Here is a 19,543-nt window from a genome sequence, read left to right as displayed (position 1 = left end):
ATTTTCCTTGATTGGCCATCGGAGAAGGGGTCACACAGTGTTACTGAATGGATTCCCCTTTCTCCCGGGGTCCCTCTGTACTAGGTGAACCTTGCTTGCCACCAGGGAATTATAGCTGAGAGATTGGTGAAAAGGAAAGGAATTATTTATTCAAAAATTATACAGAGTTAAGACAAATGACTTAATATCTTCATTAAAATCCCAAAGTCCTTTAAAACATCCACAAACACTCATACTCCTTCCTTCCCCTTTTTGCCTGCTCTAGGGTACCATATCTCAGGAAAAGAAATTGAAGTTGGTGGCTCAGGTAGCTCCCAGCTCTTCCCAGTAATCCACTGCTAGGCTGGCAGGCCTCCCTCGGATCCCATCACCATCAACTGTGTCACCAGGATCTCCAGTTCTTAATCCAAACCCACATGACACCTCCTTATGGCCCACCAACAAGAGTCCTTTCACCCCTTTCCCTGTAGCATCTCTCCCGCATTCTTCCAAACTGCTAAGAGTGATCTCTGCATCACTGCTACATCTCGCTTTCTGGCTACCTAAGCTGCATGGCAAAGAGAGCCCCAAAGCTGTGTGGTTCTCTGCTAAAGCCGCATGGTGATTCCCATCATGGCTGCTGTGCCTGGGTTTAAATCCCAGCACCAGTCTTCCTCTGCAGCCCCATTTCCGACTCCTCCCATAGTTGGCTACACTTGCCAGAATTCCTGTATTTTTCCAGCTTTTCTGGACTGCCATAGTAAGTCCAGGCAGGCATGGCCCCATGGCATGGAGCCAATCATCTCCAAGCTCTTACTCAGGCTCTGTAACCAGGGGGAGTTGCCTCCCAAGTTACATCCTAATTGGTAGTCACTTCCATGGCCCTGGCTCAAAGCATGGCCACAGCTATTTAACATATCTATGCAACCAGTTAAAGGTTATTAGATATGTTAAATGACCGTTCTGGAGGTTATCTGTGAAAGTATTGCTATGCAGAACAACTCAGTGGCCCTGCTCCATGTGTCCCATCCCTCAGTTCAGACTTGTGGGGATGAAGACATCCCTTATTTTTAATATTTCCTGGACACCCTGAGCTCTGGACCCCATTACAAATCCTTTTTTGAGGGCCCCCTGGCTGCACCCTCTTACATATGCAGAGACTTAGTTTAGGTTCTGGCACAGAGCTGTCATACAGTAAAGGTTAATCTTTTCTCTTTCCGTTTCCTGCATATGGATCACTTGTCCTATTTCTGGGTTTAGAGACACTTTCCTGGCAGTTTGTTAAGGGGGCACTTCTCTCTGCACTTGTCTTATAGCCTTGAGCTGTTGCATGTCTTGGGTTGTAAATAACCTATGGGTGTCTCTGGAAGCAAGAAAGTAATCACTTTGTGTCCTTGGAATTAGCATGCTATTTTGGTAAACAGATTATGATAATGACTTGATTTACAAATATATAAATGGTCGAAATGGACAAAGGCTACAGTGACTACTTAGACATTATTATGCTAATGTTCATTTTTCATTTGGGAAAATTCATTAGCATTAAACCACCCCCTCTTTTTGCTTTGTTTTTATTTATTTTTTAATTAAAAGGAAAGCCACTTCTTTTATTAGACTATTTAATTATAGCACTTATTTTCACCTGTTTGCTTGCCAGGACGGAAGACTTCGGGTGAACGATCAGCTGATAGCAGTGAACGGAGAATCCCTGTTGGGCAAGACCAACCAAGATGCCATGGAAACCCTTAGAAGGTCTATGTCCACTGAAGGGAACAAGCGGGGAATGATCCAGCTCATCGTTGCGAGGCGAATAAGCAAGTGCAATGAGGTAAAGAGTAAAGAAAAAAAAAAGACAAAAGGCATTAGCATTTGAAATTGTAGCAAGACTTAAGTTTCAGTCCTAGTATTGGACAGAGAATGGCAAGTCTTGAGACTTTACTGGAAACACTGTAAATTATCTTTGCTTGCTGCATAGTTTATGCACTTTTCTGCTCAGAGCTGACAGTTCTCTTCTATTCAGCTGTGTTGTGGCTGGGAGTGATAAACCGTGAAACAGCAGCTGTTCATTTGTTTATCTGAAATGGTTGCCTCTAACAAAGGTCCTGAAGGGAGTGTCTTTAGGTGTTGAGCCTCCCTCTACTCTTACCTCCTATCTCCACTTTCTCCCTCACAGAAGACTGTGTCCCCTTGAGTGCCTGCTTTTGCAGTGATACCTATTGTGTCATACCACCATTGGTTCAAAATATATGGCACTGTGTCATTAGGGGTGAGTAGGAATTGTGTGATTATGTTTTACCAATTAAGGGGTTTTGAAAATTAAAGTTAAAAAGAAATTTTATATATCCCTGACTGGTGTGGCTCAGTTAGTTAGGTGTCATCTCCAAAAAGCAAAAAAAAAACAAACCCAAAATCCCTCAACTTGTTTGATTCCTGGTCCAGGGTACATGCCTGGGTTGTGGGTTTGGCCTCCAGTTGCGGTGGCCCTCTTTCTCCCTCCCTTCCCCTCCCTGTAAAATATAAATAAATAAGATCTTTAAAAAACTAACAGCAAAAAATTAAGTTGTATATATATAAAATTAAAAGTTAATGTTGGAACCTGAAAAGAAAACAAATTTTATAGATTTATTATAAATTATGTATCATCTATAGAAAATAGTTGGGACCTGACAATTTACAAAAAACAAAAGTTGTTCAAAATGTAAAATTTGTTTTTGTTTTTATTGATGCTCAAATACCCACATTTTTAAATCAGCTAAAAAAAATTGCTAGCAAAACATACAAACTGAAAATGCTATCCAAATTGTTTATGTTTTTCTTAATTTTGAAATCCATGTTTAGTAAGAATATAAAGCAAGCTTTAGATTGGGACAGTTAGTCAAACAATTCTCCAATACTGTTATATTTTGCAAAAAAAATGTGCTCTTGAAAAAAAAATGTGCTCTTGAGCTCAGTGGGTCATTAGTGTGGAGGTGACCAGGTTTTGAAAGGTTATTGACCATTGACCTTTGTATTATTTGTAATATCTAAATGTAGAGTGACTTAATAGTAATTAAATTAATTTTCACACCAATAAGAGAACTGTGTAACTGTTACTAAAAATCTCAAGAGTGGAAAACAGTGTGATGTAGAAGTATTCACTTTTATAATATAACTATAAATGCTAATCCCGCATACTAGGCTAATGGATTAGTTTTCTTGAATAATAATTTTTATTGGTTCCCAAATCATTAACTGATCTTTTTAATGAAAGCCTTTTAAAGTGGTACCTGAAAAATTCTCAACAGTAAGTTTACATGATATATTGGTTTTTGTTAGTTTTTTCTGAAACTGAAAATTTCACATCCTTCAAATAGTACATATTTATTAAACAGATATTTATTACATATCCATTGTATTCAGAAAATTTGTTAGGTCTGGAAGATGTGGAGGTGAATAAAACAGATGTGGTCCTTCTCTCACAGAACTTACACTTAGATCATGCTCTTAGACTCTCTGAAACAAACTGAAATTAGTAATGCCTTTCAAAGTTCTTCTTCATAGGAAAACATGGATTGTTCTAGGGAGACTGAAAATGTAAGAAATGTGCTAAGGTCAGTGTCCTGAGTCCAGATGTGCTTTTGTCTGATTCAGATGTTCCCTACTGTTCCCCAAACAGTAGTGAAGCAAACGTGTACCAGCTTGAAGCTGTTCTGAGAAAAGTGCTGATTTTATTCCCTGTTGCCCTATGAAAGACATGGAATTGGAATCCCGTTGAAATGTCTGTGCCTCATTCACTTCTGCATATGAATTTATGTGAATGAAATTATTTATGCCAGGGAGCAGCTGCAATAGACAGTAGTAGATTTTAATATTCAATATTCCTTAGATATTATTTTCATACATTACTGGTTATTGCTATTTCTTAGAATAGAGTAAACTTATAAAACAATGCTATCAAAAGATCTTATCACTTTATAATAATAGTGAGGAGCCTTTTGTGCTGAAAGGGTTTAAGTAAAGAATTATATGAAGACAGAAGAGCTCTATTCAGCTTCCCATTTTGCTGCTGCTGTACTTGTATTACCTTTGGAAACATTTCCTTGAATTAATGGGAGGGTATGTATGTATAATTTATGTTATAGTAACTATTAATGTAAGCATAGTATATCTTGTCACGAATGAACCTCAAGCTAAACAAAGTGTTTGAGTTCTCTTCTTCCAGATCAATTAGTAAGTCATATAGTCCAATCTTTGAAATATTATAAAACTATATTTTATAAACACATCTTTAAATCAACCATTTGCATACTTAATTTCAGGCTATAGAAGATGAGGATTTATAAAAGAAGGTCTTCTGTACTTTGTCACATCTTTCCCTGCCCTCAATATGTGGGAAGTGCTGTGTATTATTTTAGTATTTTTAAAAATAAACTATTCGTCGTATCTCCATACTAGATATCATCCTACCCTGTGTTTCATTAGTATTTATCCCTGTATAACACATCTGAGATTTTCTCTGGAAGATATTTCTCAGACTGTCGTACTTGACTTTGCAGGTGTCTTTGAACACCACCTCATTCTTAAATCATTTGATATCTGCTCTCTCCATTTTTCTCCTACTTTACTCTGACTCTTCCCTCTCTCTTCTTTTCTGCCTGTTCCTTTACTGTTGATCTTCCTCAAAGCTCTTCCTGGGCTGTTTCTTCTTCCTGTACACAGGTCCCTGGGTGACTTCCATTTCCTGGTATTATAGGTAGCACATATTATGATGAGGACCATAACCCTGTCTCCAGCTCAGAACTCTATTCTTGTTTCAACTCACCATAATATGTGTATTCACTCATGTGTTTCTCAGGCCCCGAATTCCAGGGTGCCCCAAACTTTATTTACACTTTTTCTAAAAGCCACTTCCTCCTTGAGGCACCTCATCCTCCCTAGTCACCCCTCTCCTCCCCATAAATGACACCACCATTCCTTAAGTTGTTGAAGCCAGAGATCTGGGACCACTCTTGATCTCTCAGAAGCCTTTTACCATGTCTGTAACCTCTGCCTGCAGCATCTCTGTCTTCTCAGCACTTCACCATCCCTCCAATGCTGCCCACATTCATGCCCATCATTTCACCGGATTCACTGCTGCTGCTGCTGCTGCTTCTGAAGGCCCTCTCTGTAGTTAGGAGTTCTCTCTCATGTCCTTCTCTACTCAGCTGTCTTGCAAGTTTTTCTAAAAATACAAGTTAATCATGTCACTCTGGTAAAAAACCCTTCAGGAGCCTTTTGTCTTCTGTAGGACTGGTGCCAGTCTTCACCTCAGTACCCACAGGATGCGCAGAACCTGGCACCTGTGCCCGGCAGCTGTCCCTCTGCACTGCTTGGCATTTCTCAGATGTGTATGTGCTGTTCTACCTCCAGATTCCCCACAGGGGTTCGTTCTGTTCCTTATCCTAGCAAAGACATCTTTAAGGTTTTCATATTGTCTCTCTAAAGTATTTCCCTAATCCTGTGCACCACCTCCACCCAGCTGCTACCACACTATCACCATTTCCTTCTTGGTTTCCTCTTGTGGGAAGAAAACATTCAGAGATGGCTGGGACCTCGTCTGTCTGCCATGTCCCTGTTTCTGGGTCACTGGCGTCTAACCCACAACGGCCCCATGACCATGGACTGAGCAGTGAGGGAAACAGTCCTAGAGAATATGGCAGTTTTAGAAGTAAAAGGTAACTTAGTTACTACTAGAGATTGAAGTTCTGAGAAAACCATCAAACCGGTAACAGAATTAATATTTTAACAGTAATTTGAATTTTATTTTGCTTCTTAGATCTAATGTTCTTACTGAAGTGTATGTTCAAACATTTCCTAAGCAATGATTGTTTCTTTTATAAAAACAGAGGAAAAAAATGACTTCCCCTTGTTTTGTGCCCCTGAAGGATAGATTAACTTTCTAGAGACACATTTCTGAACTTCTGGCATTCTTTTCCATTGACAAGAACACATTAAGCAGGCTTCCAGTCAAGATGGTAAACAGTACTTGCCTCCTCCCACAGCCACATCAATATTACAACTAAACTACAGAACAACTGTCATTCAGAACAGCCTGAATTCCAGCTGAAAGGAAGACCTACAACTGAGGACATAAACAAGAAGCTACATCAAGACTGGTAGAGGGACAAAGACTCCTAATTGGCTGGTCCCACACCCCCACATGGCAGTTAAAAATTGGGAGAGATGTCTCGGCTTCAGAGGTTCCCCCTGAGAAGAGGGGGTGGTCCCACGCTCATACCAGTTGTTACAGCTCAGAGTTCCAGTGCCAGGAGGAGGAGTTCCCATTACTTCTGGCTGTAAGAACCTGCAGGGATTGAGGCTGAGTGAGATGGAGGGCGTCTGAATTCCCAGGAGTTCCCCTTTAAGGGCCCCCCCCACACACTCACTTGAATTCACTCCCTCTAAGCTCCAGCACTAAGTAGCAGCTTGAAAGGAACCAGGAACATACAGGGAGAAAATGAATTGTCTGGCATCAGGGAAGAACTAGGGGCAGCTTTCTCCCAGAAGAGCTGCCAGAGGCCATTGTTCCTTTGCTGACCCTTCCCCTACTCATCCTGCACTTGCAGGTGGGCACCACATCTGAGTCTCCATCAACCTGACTAATACCATTTGGCCTACCCCGTTGATTCCCTGAGACTGCACCCCATGCAACTTGCAGGCCCACCCACACCCCTTCCAGTGGCTTTTCCATACAAACGACCTATCTTGGCTCTTGCTGTGGACTTTCCTAGTATCTCTCAAAGGTTCACAAATCCCAAACAAGCAGTGTCTGGCCTCCCTGTGCCTCTACCTCTTGCTTGATGACACCAATCTCTTCACTAATGGCAGCAGGACTTGGTTCACTGCTTTGCCTCCAGTGGGAACCTCCTAGGCCAGCACGAGTAGCAGCCATATGCAGTTTGCTTTGTAGCTGGTGCTGGATGGACCCAGGCAGGGTTACAGATGTCTGACCTTGAGTTGTACCAGAGCTACTTCCAAGAGGCCCGAAATCAACATATTAGGTAGCCAGTTTCAGACCACACCAGAGTACCATCCAACTACTTCAAAAAATAACACTTCCAAAGTGCAGATTCAGTAGGCCTCAAGTCCCACTAAAGTGAATTCTGCTCTGTAGGGTTGGCCCCTTTGCAATGGCTCCTTTGCAGTAGTCACAGCCAGTCCTCAGGAGTTCATCACTACCAAACAAGTCTTACAAGAACATTAAAGGAGCTTCTTTAAGAAGATTATATATATAGCCCTGGCTGGTGTAGCTCAGTGGATTGAGCATGGGCTGCGAACCAGACAATCGCGGTTCAATTCCCAGTCAGGGCACATACTGGGGTTGCAGGCAGGTTCCCTGCGGGCCATTTCCCAGCAGGGGACGCATGAAAGGCAACCATACATTGATGTTTCTCTCCTTCCCTTCCCCTCTAAAGATAAGTAAATAAAATCTTAAAAAAAAGATTATATATATGTATACACACACACGAACAGTAAAATAGCAGTAACTATATATGTACCAGCAGTTACTTTAAATGTAAATGGATTAAATGCTCCAATAAAAGACATAAGGTGGTTGAATGGATAAGAAAACAAGACCTGTATATATGCTGCCTACAAGAGACCCACTTCAGATGAAAAGACATATATATAGCCTGAAAGTAGAGGTGGAAATGAAATGAAATGAAAGTAGAGGTGGATATTTCATGAAAATGGGGTGGGGGGAAAGGTGGGGTAGCAATACTTATACCAGACAAAGTAGATTTTGAAACTAAGGCTATATAACAAGAAATAAAGAAGGACCTAGCAATTTTACTTCTGGGTATTTATCTGAAGAAACCCAAAACGCTAATTCAAATAGTCATATGTACCCATATGTTCATTGCAGTGTTATTTACAATTGCCAAGCTATGGAACCAGCCTAAGTGTCCATCAATGATGATGGATGAAGAAGTGGTGCACATACACAATGGAACATGACTCAGCCATAAAAAAGATTGAAATCTTGCCATCTGCAACAACATGGGTGGGCCTAAAGGGTATTATGCTGAGCAATGTAAGTCAGACAGAGAAGACAAATAGCATATAATTTCACTTATATGTGGAATGTAAAAAGCAAGCAAAACAGAAACAGATTCATAGATGCAGAGAACATTTTGATGGTTGCCAGATGGGAGAGGGTTGGGGGGGATGAAAAAGTGAAGGAATTAAGAAGTACAAATTAGTAGTTCCAGAATAGTTATGGGGATGTAAAATACAGCATACTAAAATAAAGAATACATATGGCAAGAGGCAGAAAAATAGGTGTCACCACAAAGGAAGAATTTTTTGAGTATGTACCTTGAAGTAGAGTAGAGGGAAGTGGGAGCCAGCACCTGATGTGTGAGGATAACCTGTGTGTGAGATTTATGCTGATTTTAAATGTTCCAAGGAAATTAATATTACAATAGAAATGATTGTAATTTAACAAAGCTTTCAGACATTTTATTGTATCTCTTTAGATGAGATTACATATACAGGCTTGTCTTTGTACCCAAAGAGAATGTGACCAGGTGAGCTTTTGTCTTAGCCCCCATTTTGAAGGATTTAGTTGTCAAGCATTGCTCTAAATATCTAGGGTTAGTCCTCTTAGAATGGGAAGGAACCTAAGACATTGTTTTATGGCTCTCTTCATTTTCTGTATTAAGGAATAAATGTGGAGAGGTCAAATGATTTGCTTAATAGCTACAAAGCCAGCGTAGTGACAGAGTAATTTAGAAGCAAAGTGTTCATTCTTCCTGTGCATGTGAGTGGGTCTGATTGATTGTGATTGTGTTCTTCAGGCAATTTGTACTCTAGTTGTATTGGGAATTAGTGTACAACAATTGTATTGGGAAGTAGTGTACAACAAAAGAACAGGCTCTGTTATCTGATAAAGTCTGTGATATTTGGGGTCTGCCACAAGCAGGCAGAATGAGTGGGGAAGCTTTCTGTACTTCTCAGATCCTTACTGTTGTCCTCATTGGGAAGGAAAGAAAATTGTGTGGTCCTGCATGAAAGCAAAACCTGAAACTGGACCCTAAAATTGCAGCCCCTGTTCTCCAAAGCTAAACTCCGTCTTCTTATTCATTGTTTTGTGTTCACTTGTCCTTTGGATATGAGCACTTTCCTAATGTGCAGTTGGAATCTAGGTCAGTGTATGTTTTCTTTTTATTTCAGCACTGTGCAGTTTCATGAATTTTAAAGGCCTCCTTTGTTGTGGCCTAATGTGAATAAGATCTCTAAACCATTTCAAGGAAACTCTGAGTCATTGGCTTAGAAATAAATGTATTCATCTAACTGTTCACCCAGAGTGTGCTCTGTGCGAGGCACTGGGAATAACATAGATTAAATAAGTCCATGACCACTGAAGTATTGAATAATGAGATCATGTCAAATACTAAGTAAGACCCAATTCCAAGTTTGTGAGGGGGGAAGGCCATATGTATGATAGCTTTTCAGTGTTCGTAGTTGAGATGGTGGGATACATTTTCATTATGTGAAAGACATCATTTGGCCCACTAAGGCATAATTTAAACAACATGAGATTTTACTAAACTCCATAGAAATTGCATTAGTTTTATAAAAGAAAGATAGATTTTTAACTTTTCCGAAGAAAAAAGAGAAGGCCAAGTACATAATGAAAAGCATATTCATTATGTTGGACATTATCCAGTTTTTTGTTATTAAATAGCATTTGTTATTTTCTGATTGTAAAAGTGATATAAAATCATTTGCATATTTTAAAGAGCATATTGTTTACATTAGTTTTAGAGATTGAGATAATTCCCAGTTTCTGTGTCTCTGTAAATAGTTATGATAAATATTGATTCACTTGAATCTTAATTCACTTAGCTTATTATTTCATGAGGATAGTGACTACAAAGGGAAATAAATGGACTGGTCCAAGTGTATAAGGTACTTTTTGACACTATCAAAATGTAAATGGATATACACAGTGTAAATGGATAGACATCACCATGATGTTTTAGAAAAAGATTGTGTTACTGTACACTGCTACACAGTGTGTGTGTCTTGCTGCAACCTGGAGCTTGTTTTCTCCAGGATGTGTCAAGTCCTTCCTGTTTCTGTGGGGACGGGGATGAGAGATGTGGCATAATACAGTTGCTTAGAACTGAATGAAGCTGGATTGAAGAACATTTCAGCACTTTAAACAACAAACACAAAGTGAAAATTGTAGTTCATTTCCTTTTTCCCCCCTAATTAAGCTTAATTTTTATAAAGTTTTAATATAAGGAGATTGAAATGGCCTGGGAGCAGCCTAAATTGTAGAAGGTGGGGCGGCCCTCCTAGGACCACTGTTGCTTGGCTACCTTCTCCATTTCCGTGTGCCAGAGCATTACTTACCCACTGCTCCTTTCCTAGTATGCAAATCAAGAGATTTATAAGACCTGCCCTGGCTGGTGTGGCCCAGTGGATTGAATGTTGGCCTGTGAACCAAATGGTTCGATTCCCAGTTAGTGCACATGCCTGGGTTGCGGGCCAGGTCCCCAGTAGGGGGAGTGAAAGATGCAACCACACATTGATGCTTCTCTGCTCCTTTTCCCTCCCTTCCCCCCTCTCTAAAAATAAATAAAATCTTAAAAGATTTATAAAACCAGGTTTGGTTTGGTTTTGGAAATAAAAAGGCATTGAATCCTATGTCAAATGTTTATTTAAGCAGTTGATGTCTTTATTTAAATCTGTCTTTTGAGATGTGGATTAGATATGGGCAGGGAGGCGGGGGAGGTGCACTCTCTTTTCCAGGAAAATGGTGAGGTTCTATCCGAACAGGCATCTTACTGTTTTTTCTTTAGAAATGCTGCATGTATTGTTTAAATCTAATTTTTATTTAACTTTATGAAATTCTAAAGTAGCTTCTTGGGATATTTAGGGATTTCTCATGAAGGAGCTTTAAAAAATTTTATCATCTAGAAAATTGCGTGTACATAGTTCAATTAAATGTAGTCAGCAAACTTAAGGATGTCTTATAATGAAATAAATTGTTGCATAGCAAGCAGGTCTTGTGTGTGGAACCTTGCACAGCAGGTCTTTTTAGTGTGTATGCTCATTTTAAAAGTTCAAATACACTTGCTTTTAAAAGTGTAGGGTATTTGTTTTGTTTGTTTTTGTTTTTATCTCCCTAAAGTTCCTTGGGGTTTAGACATAATATTATTTCAGAAAATGCCCTTTTATTCTTATACATCAGAGACCTGGAATATTTCATTTACTTTTCAGTAAAGCTGTCAGTTGTAATCTGCAATTTTAAAAAACTAATAAAACAAATCCTCATTTCACAATTTAAACCTTATTGAGTGTAATTCACTGGTGCTGCGAGTTTATTATTTTCTTGCAGTTTCACAGGCCTCCAATTGTAATTGTGTTGACCCTTCAACACATTAAGTCTCCCCAGTGCTTATCAGACTGGGAGAGATAAGTCTGCAATTCATAACTTCATTAAATATCTCATTTATATTAAACAGATGATAGCTTCTTAGAGAAATCAAAATTTGTTCAGGCAGAAGAACGGTGATAGTGGTGGTTTCATCTGTGGCAAGTATAGTCTCCTCCCCAGCGTGGCTGGGCTGGGCCAGGCTGCTCTGTGCCCCAGTACTCTCTGCCTCTGCCTGAGCCAGTGTCATCATGTGCTTAAGATATTAGTCCATGGGGCTAATCTCAGAGCCTGCATTGTGGGGAGTGTCGTTGAGTGTGCTTTGTTCCACCTTGAAACAGATTTGTTTCAGGGCTTTACTAACATAGGTTTTTATTCATATTGTTTTTATGTAGAATATAACTTATAAGACACTGCTATTCTAAAGAATGTCACATACTGTTTTATTCATGATGATAGAACTTGACCTATATTCTTTGCTTATTTGGTAGATTGTGTATGTTTGTGAAACATGCATCTTTGCCTGCTTTATTAGAATATTTGGTTCTCACTTGTGTATTGTTTGCATACTATTAAAGTGCTTTTCTTGGTTATTCACTATCTCATTCTTAAGATTACAATCAGAGAACAGTGATTATTTATAATGTCCAGCAGAAGAAATTTAGGCTCAGTGTGTTGTCCAGGACACCTGAGCTGACAAGTGGTCTTTAAGTCTTACAGGGTGGATAGTAAATTTACCAGCACGCACACGCAAATGTGCGCTTATTATTTTGTGCACTTACATGCTGGAGGTATAAAAGTACATTAAGTTCCAGTTTCCATTCTGATAAAGTATGCCTTGTCAGAGCAGCATCTTGTGAAGAATTTTGAGTTAAATCATAACTTAAATTGACTTCAACAGACACTAACAGTCAGGCTGAAAAAGTAAGCAACAAGGTAGGTGTTTTTTTTTAAAGCTTTTAATATACATATTTTTCTTCTAGTGGTTGAAAACTGACAGAACTTCATGGGAGGCACAGTGTAAAGTGGCATGGAAAGTGATCATTAGGCAGAGCTGCCATCACAAATTACTGTGGTCCAGGGTGAAAAGTTCTAGTTCATTTGGTACCCAGTTGGATACAGGCCTTGGGCAAGTTGTTATAATCCCCTCACGCTGCTAATGGGCCTCTAGTCCTGACTCTCCGTTGCCCCCCTTTCTCTATAGCTGAAGTCACCTGGGACCCCCTCTGGACCTGAGTTGCCCATTGAAACGGTGCTGGATGACAGAGAACGAAGAATTTCTCATTCCCTCTATAGTGGGATTGAGGGGCACGATGAATCCCCCACAAGAAATGCTGCACTCAGTAGGATAATGGGTGAGTCAGGTAAAACTTTATCACATTTTAATGCTTTTATTGGTTTAATAAGAGGTTATTATTTTAATGTAAAGGAGGGCCATGTTTTGAAGAGGAAATGAGAAGATTCATTGTAATCACTCAAGAAGTGTTAATGTGAAGAGAGGAAATCAATACACTGATCCTTGTTAAGTAAGTTTCAGATCCTGTGACATGGGAAGAAAGAAAAAGAAAGGAATCCCATAGAAATATTTTCCAATGATCAAGATATCTTAGCTTGTTCAAGATAATAAATGAAGTCGTATTTTTTTTTTTAAATTAAAATTCAGTGGTTTATGGCAAGGGGGCTTCAAAAAATTGAAGCATGTCATTCACAGTAGCGCTGTTTGGAAGGCAAGAAAAAATCCTTACCTACTTATATATGTGTGCATGAAATACTCACATTTATTTGGTTTGTGCCTAATAGGAGAGCCCCATTTTTAGTTGCATCTCTGAGCCTCCATTTTTAAATCCTGACATGAGTTTTTTGCCTCCTTTGTTTGGATTGCATACCGTGCATGCTGTGTGCACAGCTCCCAGTGGGTAATGAGGGTATTCGCACTTGCTCAGTATCAGAGGAGCTTCTACTGACAGATCCAGTTAATAAAGACTTGCTTTGCCACAGGACTGTTTGCATGTACTGAGCTGCTCATCTTGGAAAACTCTGGGAGAGTTTTCAAATTTAAAACAGCAAGCTGTTTTGATTAAAATAGCACCTGACATAAAACATTTTTATTGCTGCTATGTTTTGCTAATATAAAGTAAAACCCTAAATTTTACTCCATTTTGATTATATTAAGTATAGATTTAGTACATTTAAATTTTCCATTCTGAGGCTTCACTAGAGGAAGAATTTACTTCATTCATCGGTGGTTGTTTATGGAAAGCCTTCGATTGACCAGGCATTGTATACACTTTTCTTGTAGATAGAAAGATGAATAGGAACATCCTCTGTCTTCAAAGAACTTTCTGCTGGGCATGATAGGAAAAATACATAAACATTACTGTAGATAACGCATTTTCTGCTGAATAGCACATTTTCTGTGTTATTCCTCAAATTCCTGTAGCTTTCTCGTTTGGAAAAAGTGCTAGATTCTCAATTATCTTGTTACATGTAGAATTTAGACATGCCAACTGTAGTTTTATTTTATCACTATTCTTCCGTTTGCTTGCTTGACATAGCAAAAGCAGGGGAGGGATGCTAAAGATATTGTGCCCCTGTTAGGTGATAGGCTTCACACATAATTATCCCATTAACCTCTGTTTATTAATGATCATTCTCTTCACTGCTGTTGGATTTCCCATATTTTCTTGGAGTTGGTATAAAACTTTATCTTTGTTAAATACATTTTATCAATGAAAACACAGAGCCCTTGAGAGAGAGAGTGCGTGTGTCCCTGCGTCTGTGTGTATACAAAGTGATATGCTGTAATTTCCCCTTTATTATAGGAACATAGGACTTGCCATACTGAATCACACCATTGGTCCACCAGTTCCTGTAACCGGCGTCCTGCCTCCAATCCCTGATGCTTCAGAGGAAGGCGAAAAACTAAAACTATAAAACCAAAAAAAAAATCATCCCAAATTCACCTTTAGTGACCTTTTGAAATGCTGTATATATGGGTGGCGGATCCCTTCACTTTCTTTATAGCCTGTTGCCTGATTTTGTTAGCCATGGATTTATTAGTCTACTCACATTTGCATTGTAGTTGGCACTTTTTTCTGTTCCCTCTGCTACAGATCTAATGGACTTTTAAAACTCTAGATGCTTCTCCCAGGGCAGTAACTTCCCTCCCAGCTGTTTGCTCTGTGATGTACTGTGCATGCTCTTTTGGGGTAGGGGGTGGCAGACTCTGTACATTGTATGATAGGTCATATTGATGTTGAATGATATTTGAGTATTTTCTTGAGACAGTTTCTTTACATGTTGTACTGGAAACTAGGGATCCATATTGTTTTACCCTGAGAAATTCATGTACTTAGACTTATCTTTAGTTTTGCAAACATGAGAATTCCTCAGTCTTTGTTAGTTGCCATTCCAATATCATTGGCCCTAACACACAATACTATTTGTTAAGTAAGTTCCCCCTTAAAGTTCAAATCCTACAAAAGATGTTACCTTACAACAAAAAGCCAAAACAAGGTACCAAATATAAGATATAAGAGCACTGAATTTCTATCTATAGTAATAGTTATTTATTTGCATAGTATCTAGGTACATGAAAATTTCTCAGACAGATCTTGTTTGGTTAATGGTTGTCTTCTACGCTTTTAGGATTACTCATGTGTAGACAGTAGTAGAGGTGGTGGTATTTACTCCCTGATCTTAGAACTTAGTATTGAAATTCCAACTGACACGTTAAGGAATGATTTATTTCATGCAAGCAGGGTAAATTTTCATGTAAATTATTTCTCACATAGACTGAAATGAGCTTTGAGGCATTCTGACTTATTTATATGGGAGCACATTCTAGGAAAGAAGCTTCTAAAAAATAGATGAGAAAAGGAAGGGTAGTTGGAATTGGAAGGATGGCCGATGTCATCAGCCACACTTCCCCACTTAACAAATAAAGGAACAAAGTCCCCAAATCCCATGGTGATTTTTATTTTGTTTTATATTATTTCCTGTTTCTTAAAATAGCCTTCTCTGGGAATTGCTGAGATCACACAATTTGTGATATTCATTCTTTCTTACCATCATTTTATAAGTATGCACATCTTTAAGAAAAAAGCATTAGGCAGTCTTTAGAATCTAGTCCATTCTGGCAACCACTGTGGTCTATGAATCAAAGAAGTTAACCTTTGGAAACATCCTTAGAAATTATGTAGACCAACCTCCTTATCTTCTGGTCAGGGGAATTTTAGAGTAAAGAAATTAAATGACAAGTGTGAAGCTGCAGAGTTTCTGTGCTTCTGAACCAAAATTATGATGTATATTTTTGTGAGTCCTGCTTCCTCCATTACTCAGACTATTCCATGTCTTTAGCTTTTGGTGGGGGACAGCCACATTTGTGACCAAAAGCTGAATGTCTCCAAACATCATCCCCACTGGCCAGCTTTCCACCATCGTGCATTTAAAAGAGTCATCCTGGACATTCATCAGAAAGAATTCTGTAGTGAGTCTGTATAGGATTTCTTTCTTTTAAAAGTCTTAAAAATATTTTACAAATTGTTGGACTGTCTTAACTAATAATGGTTAACAATAACAGTACTGGGCATAGCTTATTTAAACCAACATGTTCAGTTCATAAAATTACAAGCTGACATTTGGAAGCACTGAACTTTAAATTTTTTCAAACATTTTAATTTGAAGAATTTTTCTGTTTAAAAAAGCAAAACCACAATCAGTTGTACCCATTTTAGAATTTAACCTTCATAGCTTTTATATTCATATATTTGTGGTGACTTTAAAAGTATTTACGTTCATACTATATTAACTTGTTAGAAATTAGAAAAATGGAACATTAATATTTTTATTGTGAGACAAATCACTGGAAAAAGTTTCCTGATTTCATCTGTTTTTAGTGTCACATGCAGCATCACTTTCTGTGTAAATGTGCCAATGAATAAATATTTAGTAAAGAATCATTCTGCATCTCATTGTTTCACTTTTCCACAGCACATTAACTGGTTTAAATCTTAGTTTGTAGTTGTTGGTTAACTAGTTGAGGACAAAGGAATGTTTATCCATGAAAAAATAAATCAAAGACTTCTCTCGTCATCCTCTGAAAGTTCACATTTATGATGAGCCACACACAGCAAACACTGTTAAGAGGTATGACCAAGCCCCAGCTAATATAGTTCAGTGGATCGGGTGCAGGCCTATTAACCAAAAGGTCACCAGTTCAATTCCCAGTCGGGGCACATGCCTGGGTTGCAAGCCAGGTCCCCCTGTAGTGGGGGTATGTGAGAGGCAACCACATATTCATGTTTCTCTCCCTTTCTTTCTCCCTCCCTTCCCCTCTCTCTAAAAATAAATAAATGAAATATTTTTTAAAAGGTATTGGCCAGATAGAGTTCGGCACAGTATATAGTTAGACAGTTTAGCCATCCATTACCCCTATGTATTCCTGGAGGCAGATACTAAAACTGTACTCTTAGTAAGCATGTTAAGATGTAGAATATTGATAGGAAGTATGAATTCTCAAATTTTTTTAAGATGTTAACCTCCAGAATCATGGGTGAAAGGAAAAAGATAAATTCTTGTCTTCCTGTTAGCAAAATTTCTTGCTATTTACGTATAATATTTTGGAAAGTACAGTATTTGGAAAGTACAATGTTGGAAAATACCACGAAAGTACAGTATTTCTACTCAAAACATCTGATGAAAAAGGATTTTTGAATGAAGATTCATTCAGGGTTCTCTATTGCTTATTAGGCTGTCTCTCAGAATATATTGTGTAAACCTCAGGGTTTTAGTTTTGTTAAAAATGAGTGCACTATAATTACACTATAGTATTTCCTTCCAGTACATTTTGGCTGTTTGAGGAGTTGGCATTTAATGCTTTGACACATGCTTTGTCAGTGATAAGCTGTCAAGGAAAAATTCTGTTTTTGTCATTCTGTACACTTCTGGGGAAACAGTATGTCTTGAGAAGGAAATATTTCTTTGGATAGTAGTGCTAGAATGTCTGACCTTATTTACAAATGATATTTTATTGAATAGATTGCTATCTTTGTATTCTAATATCCTAAAACTCTAGTAGAAATAAATGAGTGACTTAAATTTAGGAAAGGCAAATGATTAAGTATTAAATTTGATGTACATTTTTATTGTGAGCTTTTATAAAAAGTTGCGAGTTTTCATAGTTTGTCAAAATGTATGCATTTCAAATCAAAATAGTGTTTTTTTTTGATAAAATGCTGAATAGACATTTTAATGAACATGTTTCTTTAATAGAGTAGTTGATGCTAAATAATGAATGCATTTGAAATTTCTAGCACAGTTACTTTTGTGGGTTGTCCTAAAAAGATACATATAAAATTAATTTTTGCTCCTTGGTTGTAATGTCTAGAATAATTTATATTTTTAGAAGTCATTCAAGACCATGTATTTGTCATCTCAAAATTTCTCTAATAGTGTTAAAACAAGGATTATCACTTATTTTTAAAATTAAATCTTTAAATTGATGCTGAAATGTTCACAGACTTTCTATACATTGCCCTTGTGCTATTTTAAGCAATACTTTATAAGACAGGGAAAGTGCATCTTGTGCACAGTGGTGGCCGTGTTGGAACAGTGCTGCAATCCTTTTTTAACATATTTGGACATTGGACTCAAAATGAGAGTTTTTCCATCTTCCTGTAAGGTGAAAGGAAATTATCACTTTTTCTCACTTTGTTGGGAGAGCCAGGCCAGTGGGCCCATGTCACACCATGCTGCAGACTTCTGTGCACATGGCCTCCTACAAGGTGTTCACATGGATCAAAGCTCCATCCACAGTTCTTGCTCAGGAGGTTTTGGGAGTTAGCCAGAAGAATTGTAGGCACTTTGCGGAAGGAGATGGCATCATTTGGACCCCAGCTTTATTGTTAAGGATTCAGTGCCTTGAATCAACATTTTGCCTCAAGAAACATAAATGCCTGTTATGCTGATCCTTGAACCTGGGCAGACTTTTCTGAAAGAAACTCTTCAGTGAGACAGTTCTGGGTCTTTCTGTACTAAGAACATTATATCCTAATTGAGTAAATACAAATTTATTGGCTCCCCTGTCTTGGGCTGAAAAGTCACTGGGTAGTCACATCAGTTGTGCCATCTACCTCAAGGTCTTCCCCCTCCCCATTCTCTTTACTCTTAAAAATTTTTTTTTAATCATTATATTACAATTGTCAAAATTTTTCATCTTTTGCCCTCCTCCACCCAGCCCACCACCGGCTCCCCCAGTCAATCCCCATACCATTGCCCATGTCCGTGGGTCATTCATACATGTTTTTGACTAGTCCTTTCCCCTTCTGTCTACCATTACTGCTCTCCTCCCTCCCTTCTGGTCACTGTGAGTCTGTTCCATGTTTCCATGTCTCTTGTTCTGTTTTGCTCATTAGTTTATTTTCTTCATTACATTCCCCTTTTAGGTAATATATAGTATTTGTCTTTCACCAACTGGCACATTCCACTTAGCATAATACATCCAGTTCTATCCATTCTGTCACAAAAGATAGGAGTTCTTTCTTTCTACTGCATAGCATTCCTTTCTGTAAAGGTACCAATGTGTTTTGATATACTTATTTACTGATTGGCACATAGTAAATTTCCAGCATTTGGATATTATGAATAACTCTGCTTTGAACATAGAGGTACTTAAGTTGAATCAGTGATTAATGATTCTTAGGGTATGTTACCTGCAGTGAAATTGCTGGGTCAAAAGGCAGTTGCACTTTTCAGTTTTTGAGGAAATTTCATTCTGTTATGCACAGGGGATGACCAGTCTGCATTCTTACCAACTAGGGCTCATATGAAGTACACAAGGGTTCCCTTTTCTCCACATCCTCCCCAGCACTTGTTTGTTGATTTATTAATGATGGCCATTCTGATAGGTGTGAGGTGATACCTCATTGTGGTTTTAATTTGTATGTCTCTGATGGCTAGTCATGCCGAGCATCCTTTCATACTTCTATTGGCCCTCTCTATGTCCTCCTTAGAGAAGTGTCTATTCAGGTCCTTTGCCCATTTTATTAATTGGATTTCTGTCTTTCTGGTGTTAAGTTGTGTGAGTTCTTTATATATTTTGGAGATTAAATTCTTGTCTAATGTATCATTGGCAAGTATGTGATATGGTTGGTTCCC

General features: G+C 38.4%; 1 protein-coding gene across 18 annotated transcripts in view; it reads left to right on the top strand.

Annotated features, from left to right (window-relative positions):
- Positions 1-19,543, top strand: part of PARD3 (par-3 family cell polarity regulator) — a 766,077-nt gene that overhangs the window by 437,036 nt on the left and 309,498 nt on the right. For 10 of the 18 annotated variants that reach the window (XM_053668865.1, XM_053668869.1, XM_053668867.1 and 7 more), the window contains 2 exons: positions 1,637-1,807; positions 12,591-12,750. In XM_053668865.1, the coding sequence (XP_053524840.1) occupies positions 1,637-1,807; positions 12,591-12,750 (331 nt within the window). The remainder of the gene's footprint in view (positions 1-1,636; positions 1,808-12,590; positions 12,751-19,543) is intronic. The other 8 variants (XM_053668874.1, XM_053668872.1, XM_053668873.1 and 5 more) reach the window with 1 other exon arrangement.

The sequence above is a fragment of the Artibeus jamaicensis genome, unplaced genomic scaffold (genome assembly GCF_021234435.1).
Source record: "Artibeus jamaicensis isolate MK-2021 breed Jamaican fruit bat unplaced genomic scaffold, CSHL_Jam_final contig_515, whole genome shotgun sequence".
Classification (NCBI taxonomy): Eukaryota; Metazoa; Chordata; class Mammalia; order Chiroptera; family Phyllostomidae; genus Artibeus; species Artibeus jamaicensis.
The sequence above is the reverse complement of the archived record's forward strand: the minus strand, read 5'-3'. Positions and strand labels throughout refer to the sequence as shown.